Source organism: Manis javanica, chromosome 14, assembly GCF_040802235.1.
Source record: "Manis javanica isolate MJ-LG chromosome 14, MJ_LKY, whole genome shotgun sequence".
Lineage (NCBI taxonomy): Eukaryota > Metazoa > Chordata > Mammalia > Pholidota > Manidae > Manis > Manis javanica.
In genome coordinates this window covers 51162730-51178197 of record NC_133169.1, presented here as the reverse complement: position 1 = coordinate 51178197, position 15468 = coordinate 51162730, and the positions used below count along the sequence as shown (strand labels likewise).

Genomic DNA, 15468 nt, shown 5'->3' with positions numbered 1-15468 from the left:
TAGCTCCTAGATCCTGCTTCTGCAGCCTGCCTGGAGCCTGTGACCTTATGGCCCAAAGAGCAGAACCGCCCTCCACTGTGAGGCAGCTGGGAGAGGAGGAGAACCCCACAGCCTCTGACCCCTGCTGGATCATGGGGAGGAGCAACCATCCCCTTTTCTCCTCCCATCGGAAGCGGGCCTCCTCCTTTAGCCCAGGCACCACTGCCCTGCAGAACGGCAAGTCAGCAGGATAGGCTCAAGCTATCAGAGAGGGGCTCCTTCTATTCTATAGGCTCTGTGGGCCCTCGGGGCCACACTGCCTCCACTGCAATCAGCCCTGGCCCCAGAGGCACGCCACAGCTGTCACATGCTGTGAGGTGCCCCCAAGCCCTCACATTTAGGCCCAGCTACACCCTCCTTTCCCAGCTTTGCCACCTGGTCCAGGAGCCTGAGTACAGCCAGCTGCCTCGGCAGTGAGAGGCCCCAGCCACTCAGGTGACTGAAGTTCATGTCTGTGCCTACTATCCATTAGAGATGGATGGTGCCTTCATTTACTTCCAAATCCAGACACAGACACGAGACCCTTCTCACTTGGCTTTGAGGTCTCCCCAGAAGGGTTATTTAAGGTTTCAGCCAGGATCTTTATAGCCCAGTCCTGAGAAGATTATCTTTTTATTACAACTTTGATTAATGATTGATCAAAACTTGCTACTAGAAACACTGAAGAACAAATTTGCCCTAGCGATTAGGAAAGGTCTGCATCTGCCAGGCTTGAGGACCTGGCCACCTGCTCCTTCCAAGGTCAAACTAAAGCAAGCGTACATTGGAAGACACACACACACACACACACACACACACACACACACACACACACACACACACTCTCGGGGTGGGAAACAGGGAGACAATATAAATGTCCTTAAAACCTTTTTGGAGTTAGGCTATAAATTGTAAACAAGTTGGAGCAAGGGACAGAACAAAAGGACCTAAGAGCCCTTAATGGAATTTTTCTTTCTTGTTTTGTTTTTATTGCCTACTACACTACACATGAGCATCTTAAAGGGAACTTTGGAGTGTGAGGAAGAGAGGAGCCTGTGTGAGGCCATAGCCTGGACGTCCTGCAGAGCTCCAGGCCCAAGAACTGGCACCCAGCACCGGGTGGGGAAGGCGCAGGGAATGCTGAGCAAACCTGCCCAAGCACGCGCTGTGGGAAGAGACTTAGAGAGGGACGGGGCTGTGCCTCAGAGGTGCTCCGACTGTTTCCCTGGGGCTGTGCCACCAGAGTGGGGGCCGCAGGCTGCATCAGAGTCACTGAAGGCCTCAGAGACTGGGAAGCCAGCAATCTGAACCTTAACAACCTACCGCTGTGAGAGCCCCAGGGAGTGGGCTGGCATACTTCTCTTGCCCCTCAGCCCCTAAGGCGTGGGGAGTGGAGCTGCTAGTAAATGGAAACTGGAAAGTGAAAAGGGAAATCACAGCCTTGCAGCCCCATGCAGGGGTTTCTTCCACTGAGAGTGCCCCTGGTTAATGAGGGGAGAGTCCTGTTCAGTGAAGGCAGCAAGGGGTCCTGGAAGCAGCCGAAGTGAGCAAAGTTGTGTGGGTGGTGGCCGCAGGCCAGGAGGCACCAGCGGGCCGGCCCCCAGCTGCCGCTGCTCTGAGGCTGCCGGCCTGCAGTCAGCCCTGGAGGGTTACCTCTCTAGGAAAAGCTAGTTTCACACTTCAAGCTGAAAAATTATTTTCAGAGGTACTTTAGGAAGGGCTTTGGCTCTCAGTGAATCTGAAAATGTTTGATTCTGAAACTGTTTCTCAGAATTAAACATTTCATACCAGCAGCTTCTTGCCCTTCCGGCTGCCTTCACCCCTTGGCCTGTCTGGCACTCTGCCACGTGTATTCGCAGGACTTTGCTGAGGAGGTGCTTGAGTTTAGCTGAGGATCAAAGATAAAAAATCTTGGTTCCCCTCTCTGCTTGTCCCCCCAACACACCACACCACACACACACACACGTGCGTGCGCACACACACGCACATAAGTTGTCACATGTGCACACAGGCACATGTGGGCTGTCATACACACCACACACACACACACACACACACACACACACACACACACACAGAGGCACAAACATGAAGCGCAGCTGCCAGCAAAAGCACCACTTGGGGGCAGCTTTGAAGGACACCAGCAAGGCAGCTTCCTGGAAGCAGATTTCCTGATGGGCTGGAATGCGGGGGAGAGAGGAGGGCAGCAGGATGGGGCCAGGAACTGTACCACCCACAGCTCCACACCACCCCCCCAGGCCTCTGTCTCCTGAGATGGCCCTTCCTCAGGGAACAGCCGCCCTACCCCCCAGTTCCATTCACTCCTTAGGTTGAGACCCTGAAGTTGTACCCTGTCATTGTGCCCCATGCCTTTCAGTTGCCTGTGTGATTTTTTTCCTAATGTCGGGCTCCTTCACTGGAACTAAATTCTGTGAGTCCTGGAATCCAGTCTGTGTTCTTCATTGCTGCCTTGATGCTTGGAATAGTACCTGACACCTGGTAGGTGCACACAAACAAGTGTTCAGTGAGTGAGGCAGCCTGAAGGGAAGGACAGCACCCGGGAAAGCAGTCTGCTTCGGTGCCCTCCAGCCCAGGCCCCACCCGAGCCCTTCAAAGTGCCTCCAGGAGAGGATGCTGTGGACAGGTGCCCCAACTCTCTGCCTGTGGTCCCCAGCTCCCAGCCCTCGGAAGGCTGGACTGTCCACCTAGGAGCGGGAGCAGGTGGTCTTGGGGGATCTCCTGAGGCGCATCCGATGGCCCTGGCCTTGCCCCATCCCTTACGTGACCAATGAGCTCAAATAGTCTCTTCTAGACAGGCTGGGACACTGGCTCCCTTGGCTACACAGAATAAAAGGCCACATTTAGCCTGTGGGTCAGAAGGAGCCAAGCTGGGGCTTCAGGGCAGATTCGGGTGCTGGTGGACTGTCCTGTGGAAGGAGACATGGACAGCGGAGCAACCCTGGCTTCAGGCCCCACAGCACCCTTTCAGCCTTCTCAGCCTCCCTTTCTCACCTGTAAATGGGATTTGTTCTTGTGTGTGTGCCTTGAAAGGCAGTATAACGAGGAGCTAATAGGGCCAACTGCGGACTCAAGACTCTGGGGTAAAATCTCTGTCCTGTCCGTTCATTCATGGACTGTGTGTCCCTGAGCCAGTTACTGAATCTCTCTTCACCTCATTTCTCTCTTCTGTAAAGTGGGACAAGGATGGTGGCTTCTGGGAGCTGATTGGTGTTCCTGACACATGGCGAAGGCCCAGTCACTGCTGGCTCTTACTCCCTTAGCCCTGAGCCAGGCTTGCGAGGATCCAGTAAGAAAGCAAACGTGATCCCTGTTCCCAGACTCGAAGGTGCTGTGCGATATGAGGAAAGAGTGAGTGTTATTTTGGAAATATTGAAGGCACCACTTCCCTCCCACACTTGTCTGGGTGGGGCCACAGTTCTACTTACTTAAAGCTAAGCAAGGAGATACAGCAAAGGGAGGTGAAAAGCTGAAACCGCCAACCGTTTGAGCTGAAGGCTGCACCAGAGAGTGTGGCCAGTGCAGATGGTGCAGGCCTGGGCAGACCCACTTCCTCCCTGCGTGCCACGGGTCTTCCTCATACCAGCCACTTCCCAGGCCCACAGGAAGTGGGGCCAGGAGCACTTCAGGGTGTGTGCGGGAGGCCTGGGCAGGGGCTGCAGCTGCCAGGCTGAAAACAGAGCTTTAGTTCAAGGCCCCTGCTGGGTCCTGGGGCCACCTGCACAGTAGCCCTGCCCTCTTCCTGCCCAAGCCTGCCAGGCCAGGTTTGTAGAAGACTCCCTGCCTGGGTCCTTCTTCCAGGAGGCTGCAGCCATTGTATAAAAGGCATTCAGCCTGAGAGGCAGGCTGGAGAGGAGAGCCGAATCTTTTCTCAAAGGAAATGCAGTTGTGGTTTGGAGACGTTCATTTCTCATCTGCGGTTGGCGTTTCCCAGGGTTCTCAGAGGTGAATGCAGGGTCAGCCCAGTGTCGCCAAATAAGGTTCACCAGTGACCTTAGCAACAGGCTTCACTGCCCATTGGCTGCCACGGCTGCCGCCTGACAGTGCTGGCTGCCGCCCGACAGTGCTGCCTCCCGGAGGCCAGGCCAGCACTGAGCTTCCATGCTCAGGGCCCCTGCTGCTCCCTGTCAGAAATCACTGTCCTTTGAAGTGCCACAGATTGGTCAAGAGCTCCGGGCAAAGGTGCCAGGGTAGGACTGCCCCTGTTCCTGTGCTTCAGAGTCCGTGTGGCCCGAGCTGGTGCCTGAGTCCTCACACACACTGGACCAGCTCTCTCAGCTTAGTGGCCTTGGCCTAGTGGCCAAGATGAGCAGTCCCCTGCCCCCATCCCTCCCATGTCCTGCCTGTCGGCTGGGAACTCCGCAGTTCCCATCACACAGTTCTCACTCTGCCTTTGTGACAGGCACTCTGCCAAGCTCCTTCTACACGTTATCTCTTTTTACTGTCTCTACAGCCCTTGAGGCAGCTAGTCCTGTTTTACAGATGAAGAAACTGAGGCTAAAGGAAGTTAGATGCCCAAGGTTGCACCAGAAATGAAGGAAGCTCTACTTTAAGCCCAGTTTAAACAGGTGCAGATCCCACACTATTAACCATTGCACTGTGTTGCCAGCCACTCAATGTCTCTGTGCCTTGGTGTCGTCATCTGAGACATGGGGATGGTGACACCTACCTCACAGTGCTGGGGTGAGGATTGCATAGAGGGACTTTGGTACAGGAACCTAGTGCAAAGTGGCAGCTTGTCAGGTAGCACGCCTTGGCACTGGTGGGCTCGGCGCCTGCTTGGCCTGCTCCTCGGGCAGCTCGCACTTTCCTCTCCCATGGAGTATGCTACTGAAACATTGAGGTTTGAGGCCTGGACTTCTCTGTGGCCCTCATATTTGGTTCCCACTTCCTCATTCTTAACCTCCTCCCACCCCCCACCCAGTTGCATCACTGAGGTAGGGAGACTGGAGAGGATCCTGCTGCCAAGGGTACCCAGCCTATGGGTTCTGAGGACAGAAGTTGGGCCGGCCAAATGGCAAGGGGAAACATACCTCATTTCCTCTACCCAGACAATGCAGGGGTGTTACAGCACTGTTTCCCTGAGAAACGTTTTCAGAATTAAAAAGTACACAAGTGATTTGGTAAAGATGAAAATACATATACACTATAACCCAGAGCCCCACTCCTCAGAATCTGCTCTAACCAATCTCTTACCCATGTGCCACAGAATATCCACACAGCGCCAGGAAGAGGCCTGATGCCAACAGTAACAGAGAACACAAATCTATTGTGCAGCATTCCTGCAGTGAAAATGAATGGACTGCAGCCACTTGCAGTAATATTGGATAATAATGCTGCAATAATGGCTGACTCTCACCAATAAGATGAGCGAGACACACACAAGAATGCATAGAGTGTAATTCCCCTCATGAAATTTTACCAGCTGGAAAAACTGGACCAGATTGTTGAAGGATACATGCAGAGGAGGCAAAACTATAAAAAGCCAGAAATTATTGTCACAATAGTCAATTTAGTTATGACCACAGCAGGTGGTTGGGGTTGTGATCAGGAGAGAGATACAGGGTTCTTTGAGGGTGTCGCCACTGTTTTAGCTCTTCACCAGCTGGTGATTATACAAACATTTATTTTGTACTTTATACGTAGTAGGCTGACCATATGTTTTGTGCATTTTCTGCATAATTATTTCTCACAATAAAAAAATACAAGTGTGTGTATGTCATATCCTGCCCTGAACAGGACAGTGAATGGATGGGGCAGCAGAATGAGCTCTCTCCTGCGTGAGTCCCTTTTGGAACAGCGTTCCAGAGGGCCACACTCGTGGCTGCACAGCTGTCACAGCAGCCCAGGGGCTTAGAGGGAAGGGAAGATAAAGTCCACCCAGCGATTTAGGATTGGAGGACATCCTTTGACATGTCACTGCATCAAAGGAAGATCAACCAGTGTTCCCTGATGTCTCCTCAGGGCTGGTGTTTTCTAAGGTTACAGGCTTGTCTCCTCCATCCTTATTTCCCTAGCCTGGAGTAGGCCATGGGTGACATAACCTTGCTGTGTGAGCAGGTGAGCGGAGTGCATGCCGTAGAGAGGGAGGCCTCACCAGGTCCCAGACAGGCAGCTCCCTAGGCCCCTGCTTCCTCTGCTCTGCCTCCGCACAGCCCAGCCAGCTAGAATGGGCTTCTGCAGGGCGTGACCTGGACTGCTGCCCACTGGCCACCCCTCACATGTTACAGATGAGCCTCCTTTTTATTCTTCAAACTAAATATCACCATTTTCCAGGCTGATTGTCTTATGGCCACAGGGTGCTGGTTATCCAGTTTGCAGAGGCAGTAAGTGTCCAGGTGTGGCCTGAACAGAGAGAACCATGGGTGCAGATGGCAAGTTGAGGTGTGTGCTTCGCAGTCGGTGTGCTCTAGCTGTGATGTGGACACCCTGTTGGCGTGGCCTCCCACAGGGTAGGACCACCGAGGGCTGCTACCCATTTCTTTATGTTCTCACAGTGTTTACATAGACACTTTCTTGGCGCAACGCCCCATGCCATGGCCCTCGCCACCAGTCTTATATTTCTCCTCATCTCTTCTGCAGATGCCCTGAGGGCTGGCTCGTGGCAGGCGGTCCTTCCATGTTAGCTCATGTTGTTGCCTTCACTGTGGTGAATAATCATGAATTCATTTATTGAGCAGGTACTGTGCATAAGGCACTGCTAGATGCTGGAATGTAACAGTGACCAAAACAGGCCTGTCCCTGCCCCCAGAGCTCCCAGCCACTCTGGGAAGACTTGCCCATTGAGCAAGAAAGATTGGTTGAACTCGTTGTGATCAATGCCACCACCAGACATGTACTGGGTCCTTCTGTTCAACTCAAGAGCACTCCCCCTATCCCCACTGCCCTCCAGTGATGGAAGGTGGGAGCTGCTGAGGAAGACACCACTGTGAGCATGAAGAAACTTGGAGTGAGCTGACTTGAGATCAAGTCCTAGCTCTGCCACAAACCCACTGTGTGACCATGGGTGAGTTAATGACCTCTCTGAGCCTCACTTATATTATCACTGAAATAGTACATCCCTCAGAGGTGAGAGAGAATCAAATAGGGTCACCCCACTGCACAACTCCATGGTGTGCTGTTCCCTTTTGTATTTTTTGCAGCTACTGGTGGTCTGGAATTGAATGAGAGTGCTTTTGCTGTGTGACCTGAAGTTAGCAGTCAATAAATGGGAGCCATTGTTACACACAAGTTAGAGGAAAGCCGGGTCAGCAGGCCAGCAGGCCACACAGGATTTGGGCAGGCTTTGTTCTTCAAGGAAGGGCAGGGCTCTGAGAAGTGCAGACTGTGCTGCAGACAAATGCCAGGAGGGAGGGGCTCCCAGGGGAGACATGAGGCTGGTGAGAGGCAGGAGTGGCCTCAAGGCCTGAATAAGTCTTCTAGGAACAGAGGAGCACTGGAAGCTGGGCATGGAGCTGTGGTGAACCAGACTAAGGTGGAAACTTCCATTATGGAGCTGCCAAGGACTCTAGAGAGCTTCTTGTCCAGTGTCTTGGCTCCCCAGGCCAACCAAAGCCGGGAAGGGAAAGCCATGAGTCTCCCAGGCCCTACAGCAAGGCCTGGACAGGACCCGTTCAAGTAACAACTCAAGCCCAGCTTGTGGCCCCACGAAAGGCAGCCCCTGATGCTTTTCATATATATGTACATGTAATTTTTTCCTCATAAGTAATTTAGGTCATTGTAGAGCATTTTAAGTTACAGAAATGAAAGGAAGAAGATACAGTACCTCTAATCCCACTACCCGAAGACCACCACCATTGCTGTTCTCATGCGTTTCTTGCAAGTGGGTGTCCCGCATAAACTCACGCAGTGAATTCAGTGGATTACAGCTCTTCTGTGCACAGCTTCGTGGGCCACCTTTTCCCTGAAAAATGGTTGAGTGTTTAATGAGAAGGAGGGACCACTCTTAATGCAAAAGAAACCCTGCAAAGATTTTCCTTAGGATAAAATGAGCAAAGCCTCAGTCTGTGGCGGTTGGGAGGACATCCTGCGGGCTGCAGGGTGGCTCCGTCTCACGTCTGGTGAGAGCTTTGAGGCAGTGGCTCCGAGAAAGACAAGTCTCTCTTCTCTCCTGGCCAGGCTGCAGCCTCCTGCCTGTGGGCAAGACAGTTGGCGGGCCTGCACGCACTCCTCCTGGACACGGGCTGTGTGTGATCATCCGCGTCACCCAAAGCCATGTAGGGCTGCGATCCTTGTGGTGGCTTCACAACAGCAGCACCTCAGTCTGTTCCTCACAAAATTTTTCTGCATTGTCTCACTCAAGTCTCACACACCCTGTTGAGGCAGGTAAGACAAGAGCTGATACACCTACCACACCCAAGAAGAAACTGAGGCCTCAGGAGGTCCAGAGGCAGGCGGCCGCAGAGCTCCGGCGGGCAGAGAAGGGACTGGCGGACACCCAACTCAGTGGCTTCTCCTCTGCACCTGCTTCCCTCTGGTTCAGCTTTTTTGGAGCTGAACTGGATCCCATTAGTGAGGCCAAAAGCAGAGAGTGCTGTGTTAGGGTGGGTGGAAAGGACCCAGAAGCCCACCCCAGGGGCCTAGGCCAGGCCCGGCAGGCTCCACTGTGCGGCCTGACTTCAGGGCGGGTCGGCCTGGTCGGCTCCGAGCGGCACCAGCGGAGGCCTGGGGAGTGGGCTCAAGGAAGCGGCTGTTTGCTGTAGACGTGTCCATGGAGGCTCTATCCTTCCATCTTGGTCCACCCCAGCTGTGGAGGCCCATTCCCTGCCCAGGTGGCAGCGCCTCCAGGTCTCCCACCGCAGAGCAGGCCTTTCGTAGAGGGGCTGTGGGGTGCTGGGAGACTGACTGACCAGTGGGGCTTTGGCAGCCGCATCCCTCCGGCAGTTTCTCAGTAACACCGTTGTAACAAACTACCGTGAACTAAGTGGCTTAAAACAGCACACATGTATAACCTCACGGTCTTGTGGATCAGAAGTCCAAAATGGGTCTTATTGGACTAAGGCATTGCAGGCCTGCATCCCTGTTCTAGAGCTCTAGTAGAGTCTGTTTCCTTGCCCTTTGCAGCGTATGGAGGCTGCCTGCACTCCCTGGCTCGTGGCCCCTTCCTCTGCTTTCAAAGCCAGCAGTGGCCTATCAGGTCTTTCACATAATGCCGTTCTTTGGTTTTGACTCTTCTGTCTCCTTTTTCCCCACTTAAGGACCCTTGTGATTATATTGGACCCATTCAGATAATCCAGAATAATCTCTTTATTTTAAGGTGAGCTGATTAGCAACCTTCATTCCATAGGCAACCTTCATTCCCTATTGCCGCATAACAGAACATATTCACAGATTCCATGCATTAGGATGTGAATATCTTTATCCCACCATGGGCCATTATTCTGCCTGTTCCTCTTGATTCCCCAAGGGCCCCATCCTCAGGCAGAGGCTGGGCCATACCAGACCACAATCAGGATGTTCCCACCACTGTCGGAGGGGTCGTTTCTGCCCAGGTTCCGTGCCACCTGACTGCTCCTTACTCATTCAGCCTTTGCCTGAGCCCTCACATCCTCTGCTTCCAGTCCTAGGTGGAGAGTAGCTGGCAGGAAGCATCAGGGAGTAGGAGCGCCTAGGAGCGTGTGCGAGGCTGGAGGCCCCAGAGTTGCAGGAGGCCCCTGGGGCTGAGCACTTTCCAAGGAGCAGGGCTGGAGCCCCTGAGGACTCAGATTCCGATGTCTAAGGGTAGCTCTAAAGCTGAGGGGCAGGTGGCCAAGTATCAGCACCCCTCCCCCCTAGCTGTCCTTGACACCCATGTCTGCCTGGCCCCTTTCCTCAGATGGTGGCTGCCTAGCTGCCTTTACTCATTCCCTTTCCCCTCTCCTTCCCCAGGCCTCAGGCTGTAGCCTTGGGGGCCCCCATGAAGGAGCTAGAGGCCCCTATGGAGCCTCTGTCCTTGGGCTGCTTGGTGAGGGCCTGTGGAATCTAAGACAGCATGGCAGGGCCTGCGGGCAGTGCAGAGAGGGAAGGGCTGGACAAGGCCGTTGGCCCTCCAAGTGGGGTGACCAGTTTGCCCAGGGCTTTCTCAGTTTTAGCACTGCAAGTCCCAACATCCCAGGAAACAGTTCGGTCCTGAGCACATGGGGACAATTGGTCACCCTATCTCCAAAGTCCTTTGCCCCTGCTACCCTACTCTAGCTTACCTCTGCAGCATGGACAGATGGCCCTTTGGACTCTTTGTTGTCAAGCTCTGCACAGTATCTGGGCCCAGAGAGCCCCAGTGACTAAGGAGGGGCCCCCAGGCCAGTGCAGTGCAAGTACGCATTCCTGCTGCAGCCTTCTGGGTAGAGGCGTCTCTGCAGAGGCCATGCCTCTGTCTGCATGGGCTGGAGCTCTTGCATACAAGCACAGAAGCCGGAAAATTGTGTTTGCACCTAAGTTTCTAAAAATTTAACAGCCTTATTTCTTCTGGGTGGTGTATTGCAGATGGCTTTAATTAATGTTTCTATTGACTCATCTGTGTTTCTTACTCTGTATATGTTAATTAGACCATGTTCCTTTTACTTGTGTACATTTTGAATAAAAGAAAGTAACTGACTTCTCACCCTCCCACCTTCCGACAGTCCTCCTGGGGGACTTGGGTGGGCCGTGCTCCATGTCGTGGAACACCGAGGCCCTCGTGTGGGGCCTTTGGCCCTGGCTGCTGGTGGTCGTGGCCCACTCTGCCCGAGGCTGGATTGTGAGGCAAAGCTAGTTACCACTCTGCCCCCTTGCCTCTCAGCCTGGAGCCTTCGCGCTGACCCTGGAGCCAGCCTGCTTGCAGGCAGAGCAGGCGAGTTGATGCTCTCAAGTGCCAACCCTGCCTGGGCGCTGTAGGATGATGGAGGAACTGCATGCCCCTAGGGAGCTTCCAGTCTGGCTGGAGAGATTGGGCACCCCACAGACAACGTGGGGAGTGGCACACAGGAAGCGGACAGGCACTGGAAGGGGAGGCTTTCCTGTGTGGGTTGTCAGATGAAGAAGGGCCACATTGCTTGTGTCTCAGGATGGCCAGAGAGCAAAACTTGGGCCCTCCAAGTGACCTGAGGCACGCCCCCCAACTGGGGGCAGATGGTCTCCTGGGCCAAGAACTCTGGCTGCCTACCAGTGCAGGACAAGGGTGGTGATGAATGGTTACGGGGCTGTTCTGAACCTTGGGAGGTAGGACATCCCTGCAGGCTCCCCCACTGCCACTGGACCCCCACAGACCTGCATGAACACCAGGCCTCCTCACCTAGCAGCCCAGCCCTCACCTCGGCTCTCAGCATTCAGCTCCTGCCCCGTCCTGGCAAGCCCAGAAGGAGCACTGAGAGGGGAGCTCTGGGCACCAGTCGAGGCAGCCAAGCTTCACTCCCACAGGCAAGTAGCAGCCCCACCCTGGCCTGCCATTGCCCTGGGCTGGCCTGAAGGCTCTCCTTCTCCACCCCCATTCCCCAAACACAACTCCATGTTCCTCCAGCAGCCTTGTTCCATAAGGGCACCTCTCAGAGAGCCTGGCACGCAGTTCTCCCCACCCACCCCAGCCCACCCCAGCCCACTTACTTTGCTCTTGAACTAAGGTCCCAGGCATATCCTTTCGCCTCTCTGAGCCAAGGTGTGGCCAAGGATTTTAACTGCTGTGGAAGGACCCACTGTGCCTGCTCTAATTCTGAGGAAGTTCCCCACTGCCAGTTTGAGGAGGACATGGTAGCAAAACTGGACACCCCCACATCCACCTGGCTGTTAGCACGAGGCAGGGGCAGAAGCAGACAGGCACCCAGGCCAACCCAAGACACTGGGCCAGACATGGAGGGAGGGTGGCCCACTCAGGCTGCCCCCCAGCTGGGTCTGCATGAGGGGGGCCTTCCCTGAAGGAAGCCTGCAGGTGAGCCCAGGAGCCCACCAGCAATCAGCCAGCCACCAGGGGTGCTGGGTTTACTCAGGGACCAAAAAGCTAGGAGGACTCCAGCCCCATAACTAGGCGTTAGGACACACCTTGAGTCGTCCTGCTTATACAGTCACCCAGAATCCCCGCCTCTGAGGCCCCATTGCCCAGGAAAGGTCTGGTTTAGAGCAGGAGACAGGAGAGCTCTGGTCACCTCACTCAGAAAGAAATGCAGATGACAGGTCCTCTTTGATCCCTAGAAATGAGATAAGCCCTAGCCGGCCAGAGTCCTCTGGAGCTGGGAGTAGGTTCACACAGAGCTGCCCCCTGCACCAAGGCCGAGTTACGAGCCTGTCTGTGTCTCGTCCCCCTAGGGCTCCACCCCTCGAAACTGCAGGTGGCCTCCAGGGCATAGGTGGGGCATCGCACCCCTTCAGGACTAAGTCAAATCTCACCCCACTGGAGCCCTGGGGCCTGTATCTGCTGAGCCATGTGGCCTGAAGGAAGGGGAGGGCAAGGGAGCTGAAAAGCAGGGTCCTACACAGTGTCCAGAGCTGCAACTTTTGCTGCCTTCCCTCCCTGTCCCCAGATGCTTTCTTGGCATGAGGGGCTAGTGCCCTGCCCTAGGCAAGCATTCCCAGACTTCCTTCACAGGCCTCGGTTTCCTCCTCTGTGGACAGCCTGGTATTGTGGCAGTGGTCTGGGTTCTGGGCACCGACAGCTGTGTGTTGGGATCCAGGCTCCATATTGATTAGTTGCATCATCCTGGGCAAGTGCCTTATGCCAGCAGAGCTTTGGTTGCCTGGTCACAGCAAGCCAGGGACTGTGGTGTGGCACATGTGGGGCCCTGGGCACAGCGTCGGGTGCAGTGCACACTCAAGCCCTATGTTGTTTCTAGCCCGCCGAACTTTAAGGTCCTTTCAGGCTCAGTCCATTTCTCAGCTCTTGTTGCTGGCTGGGGATGCAAGCTGGACATCTGCCTCTCCTTTTGCAGTCTGTCGTCATGTTCTTGCCTCATTGCCTCTAGTATCTCCCCAGCTGAAATTAAGCTTTTAGCATAGACACATGAGGCCTGCCCCACCACTGAGCCTGCAGAAGTGGGGGCTGCTGCTACAACTCCGGCACCCCAGAGAATCAGCAGAAACAGTGAGCTCCCTGGAGCTTTACCCAGGGCTGCCTTACACTTGGCCTCACCAGGGAGCCCTGGCTGACAAAGACAAGCCCTTCTCTGCCCAGTACTTTCATTCCTGGACAGTGGAATGCACCAGCTCCCGTTCTCCCTCTCTAGGCCTCCCTGGCTGTTGGCACAGGTGGGTACAAGTTAGTGCACAGTTCCAATGAATTTCATGCATCCACGCAATGGAGTCAGCTGTGCCACGGTTAGGAAAGCGCAGTCCCTCTATCTGACAGTGACAGAACCTTCCTGGGTGGTCCAAACAGGGCTGCAGAGGAAACCTGTACCCCACTAAAAGAAGGGTTTTGGATCTACACAATGTGAGCAAAGACCAAATGGGCCCAGAAAATAACAGGCTGGACATGACCCAGCCACACAGCCAGTGAGCACCACTCCCCGGGGAGAGGAGCCCCGCTCCCGCTGGGCCCAGGACTTTCCCCAGGTCTTCAGTTCTGTCTTTGGCATCTCAGCCTGAGAGATCCAGAGACCTGAGAAAGCTCTTACCTTGCACACAGTGCACTGAGGTTAAAAGCGGATGCACCAAGAAAGGGAGGTTTGCATCTGTCTTCCCTAAACATCTTCTGCCATCATGAGCCTCTGTAAGAGCAGCTAGCATATTGGCCTCTAGCTTTCTTCTTTTTGCCAAATGAGCTAAATGAATAAACCTGCCCAGGTAAACAATATGCTCGGGGTAAGGAAACCCCTGTGACTGACTAGAAATGCCCTTGAACTCATCTATAGACTTGGCAGTTCTAGCTGGGAGGCTCAGCCCCACTTTACCAATTTACTACATTGGAAAGTGGCAGTTGGTGACAGTGCTGTCATCACAGCCCCAACCCCAACAAAACAAGTTTTTCAGTGACCACCCAGCTACCTCAGTCAAGAGCTTCCACCATTTGTATTCAGACTGAAACTCCTGGGAATGACCTTCAAAAGCACTGTCAGATCCTTGGAATGACCTTACATTATGATGCCCTAGTTTGGCTCAGATTATACTGCTGCGGCTCCATCTCAGGCACTGTGTGGCTGAGGTAGCAGTGCTGCCCTCACACTTGGCTGAGTAGTCGGACTGAACCATTTCTCCAGTCAGGTCCTGGCCACGGTCCGCGGTGGTGTGGGACAGCTCACCATTCTGGAAGGTCTGGCGTTATTCCATGATCCTCCTCCAGGCCTGGTCCCTAGGACCCAGCTCCCTTGTGGTGGGGAGGGGATGGAGTTTGGGGGTCCCTCCCAGGACATTCCAAGGAGTTGTTCCCAAGTATTTAGAACCCAGGAGCAAGAAGAGCTGGAGGTCAGGACTTCTTAGCTTTGGAGAATGGGAGCTCACGGATGGAGTTCTCTCCTGTTTTGGTAACTTACAGGTGACGCACTGTAGGCATTATAACGAGAGATTTTCCCACTGTCTACTCTGTCAGGGGTTAGGCTGAAGGACAAGAGTAGAAAAGTTGGAGGCAGTCCCTGCTCTCTGCTGTGGGTTGCATCCCTTCACTCCCATCCCTCCTCAATCACTAGACCTGGCTTCACCCACACATCTTTGCCTGGAAAAACCACCCAGAGACCTCACCGTGCTCCTAGTTAGAAGCCAAAGAATGCTAGCCACCCCAGGCTGATTCTCCTTGGTCAGGTTGGGCTCTGCAGGAGCTAGGCAAGGTCATCTTACCCATCCCTCTGCCCCCAAGTGAGGCAACACTTGGAAACTCCAGATGGATCTTCTGATGGGCAGGGCTTGAGACTGGGGTCTGTCCAGATGTCCACATCCAGTGCCCACTCAACAGGAGGCCATCTACCCCCACCACTCCCCCACACATGGCATGTCCAGTATCAGGATCTGTGCTTCCTGAGCTTGGCAGAGAATGACGATTGGCCTTGCCCATTTCCCAGCTTTTTCATTTTCTTCCTTGGTCTTCCTTTCTCCACAAAGGGCCCACATTCCTTCCAAAGGGCTGGACCCAGGGAGTGGATCACAGTCCCAGTGGTTTCTGCAATTGAGTACAGACGTGTCCACAGGGCTGGTTTCCCAGGGCAACCCCCTTACTGCCATGACCTTGCCTGGGTGATGCTAGTGAGGCCTTCGGACTTCCCTTGGCCAGCCTGCCTACTGCTTTGTACTGTTCATGCCCCAGGGCCAGAGAAGGGGGAGATGAGAAAGCCTATTGCCATACACACCTGTGGCTTGGGTCTTATCTGAAGGGGGTATATATCAACATCAGTGATTCCCAACCTGTTTTCAGAAACACTGTTCTGATCCATACCCCTTCAGATTGTGTGTGCTTTAGCCCAGCCAGAACTGTGAAACGATGTGAAGAACACCTGCTTTACATAAGGTCATCCAGGGCTTTCCTAGCATTTGTGCATGGACCTGTTTCATAGTGCCCTGTGG

At 54.2% G+C, this 15468-nt stretch overlaps 1 protein-coding gene across 18 annotated transcripts in view; it reads left to right on the top strand.

Annotated features, from left to right (window-relative positions):
* The window catches only part of LOC108388420 (uncharacterized), an 89880-nt gene that overhangs the window by 50033 nt on the left and 24379 nt on the right, over nt 1-15468 (top strand). For 2 of the 18 annotated variants that reach the window (XM_037001944.2, XM_037001942.2), the window contains one exon: nt 8155-10608. The exons of 4 other annotated variants lie outside the window; for them this stretch is intronic. In XM_037001944.2, coding sequence (XP_036857839.1) covers nt 8155-8356 — 202 coding nt within the window. In that variant the 3' untranslated portion in view covers nt 8357-10608. 12 more of the 18 variants (XM_073221088.1, XM_073221085.1, XM_037001955.2 and 9 more) reach the window with 9 other exon arrangements.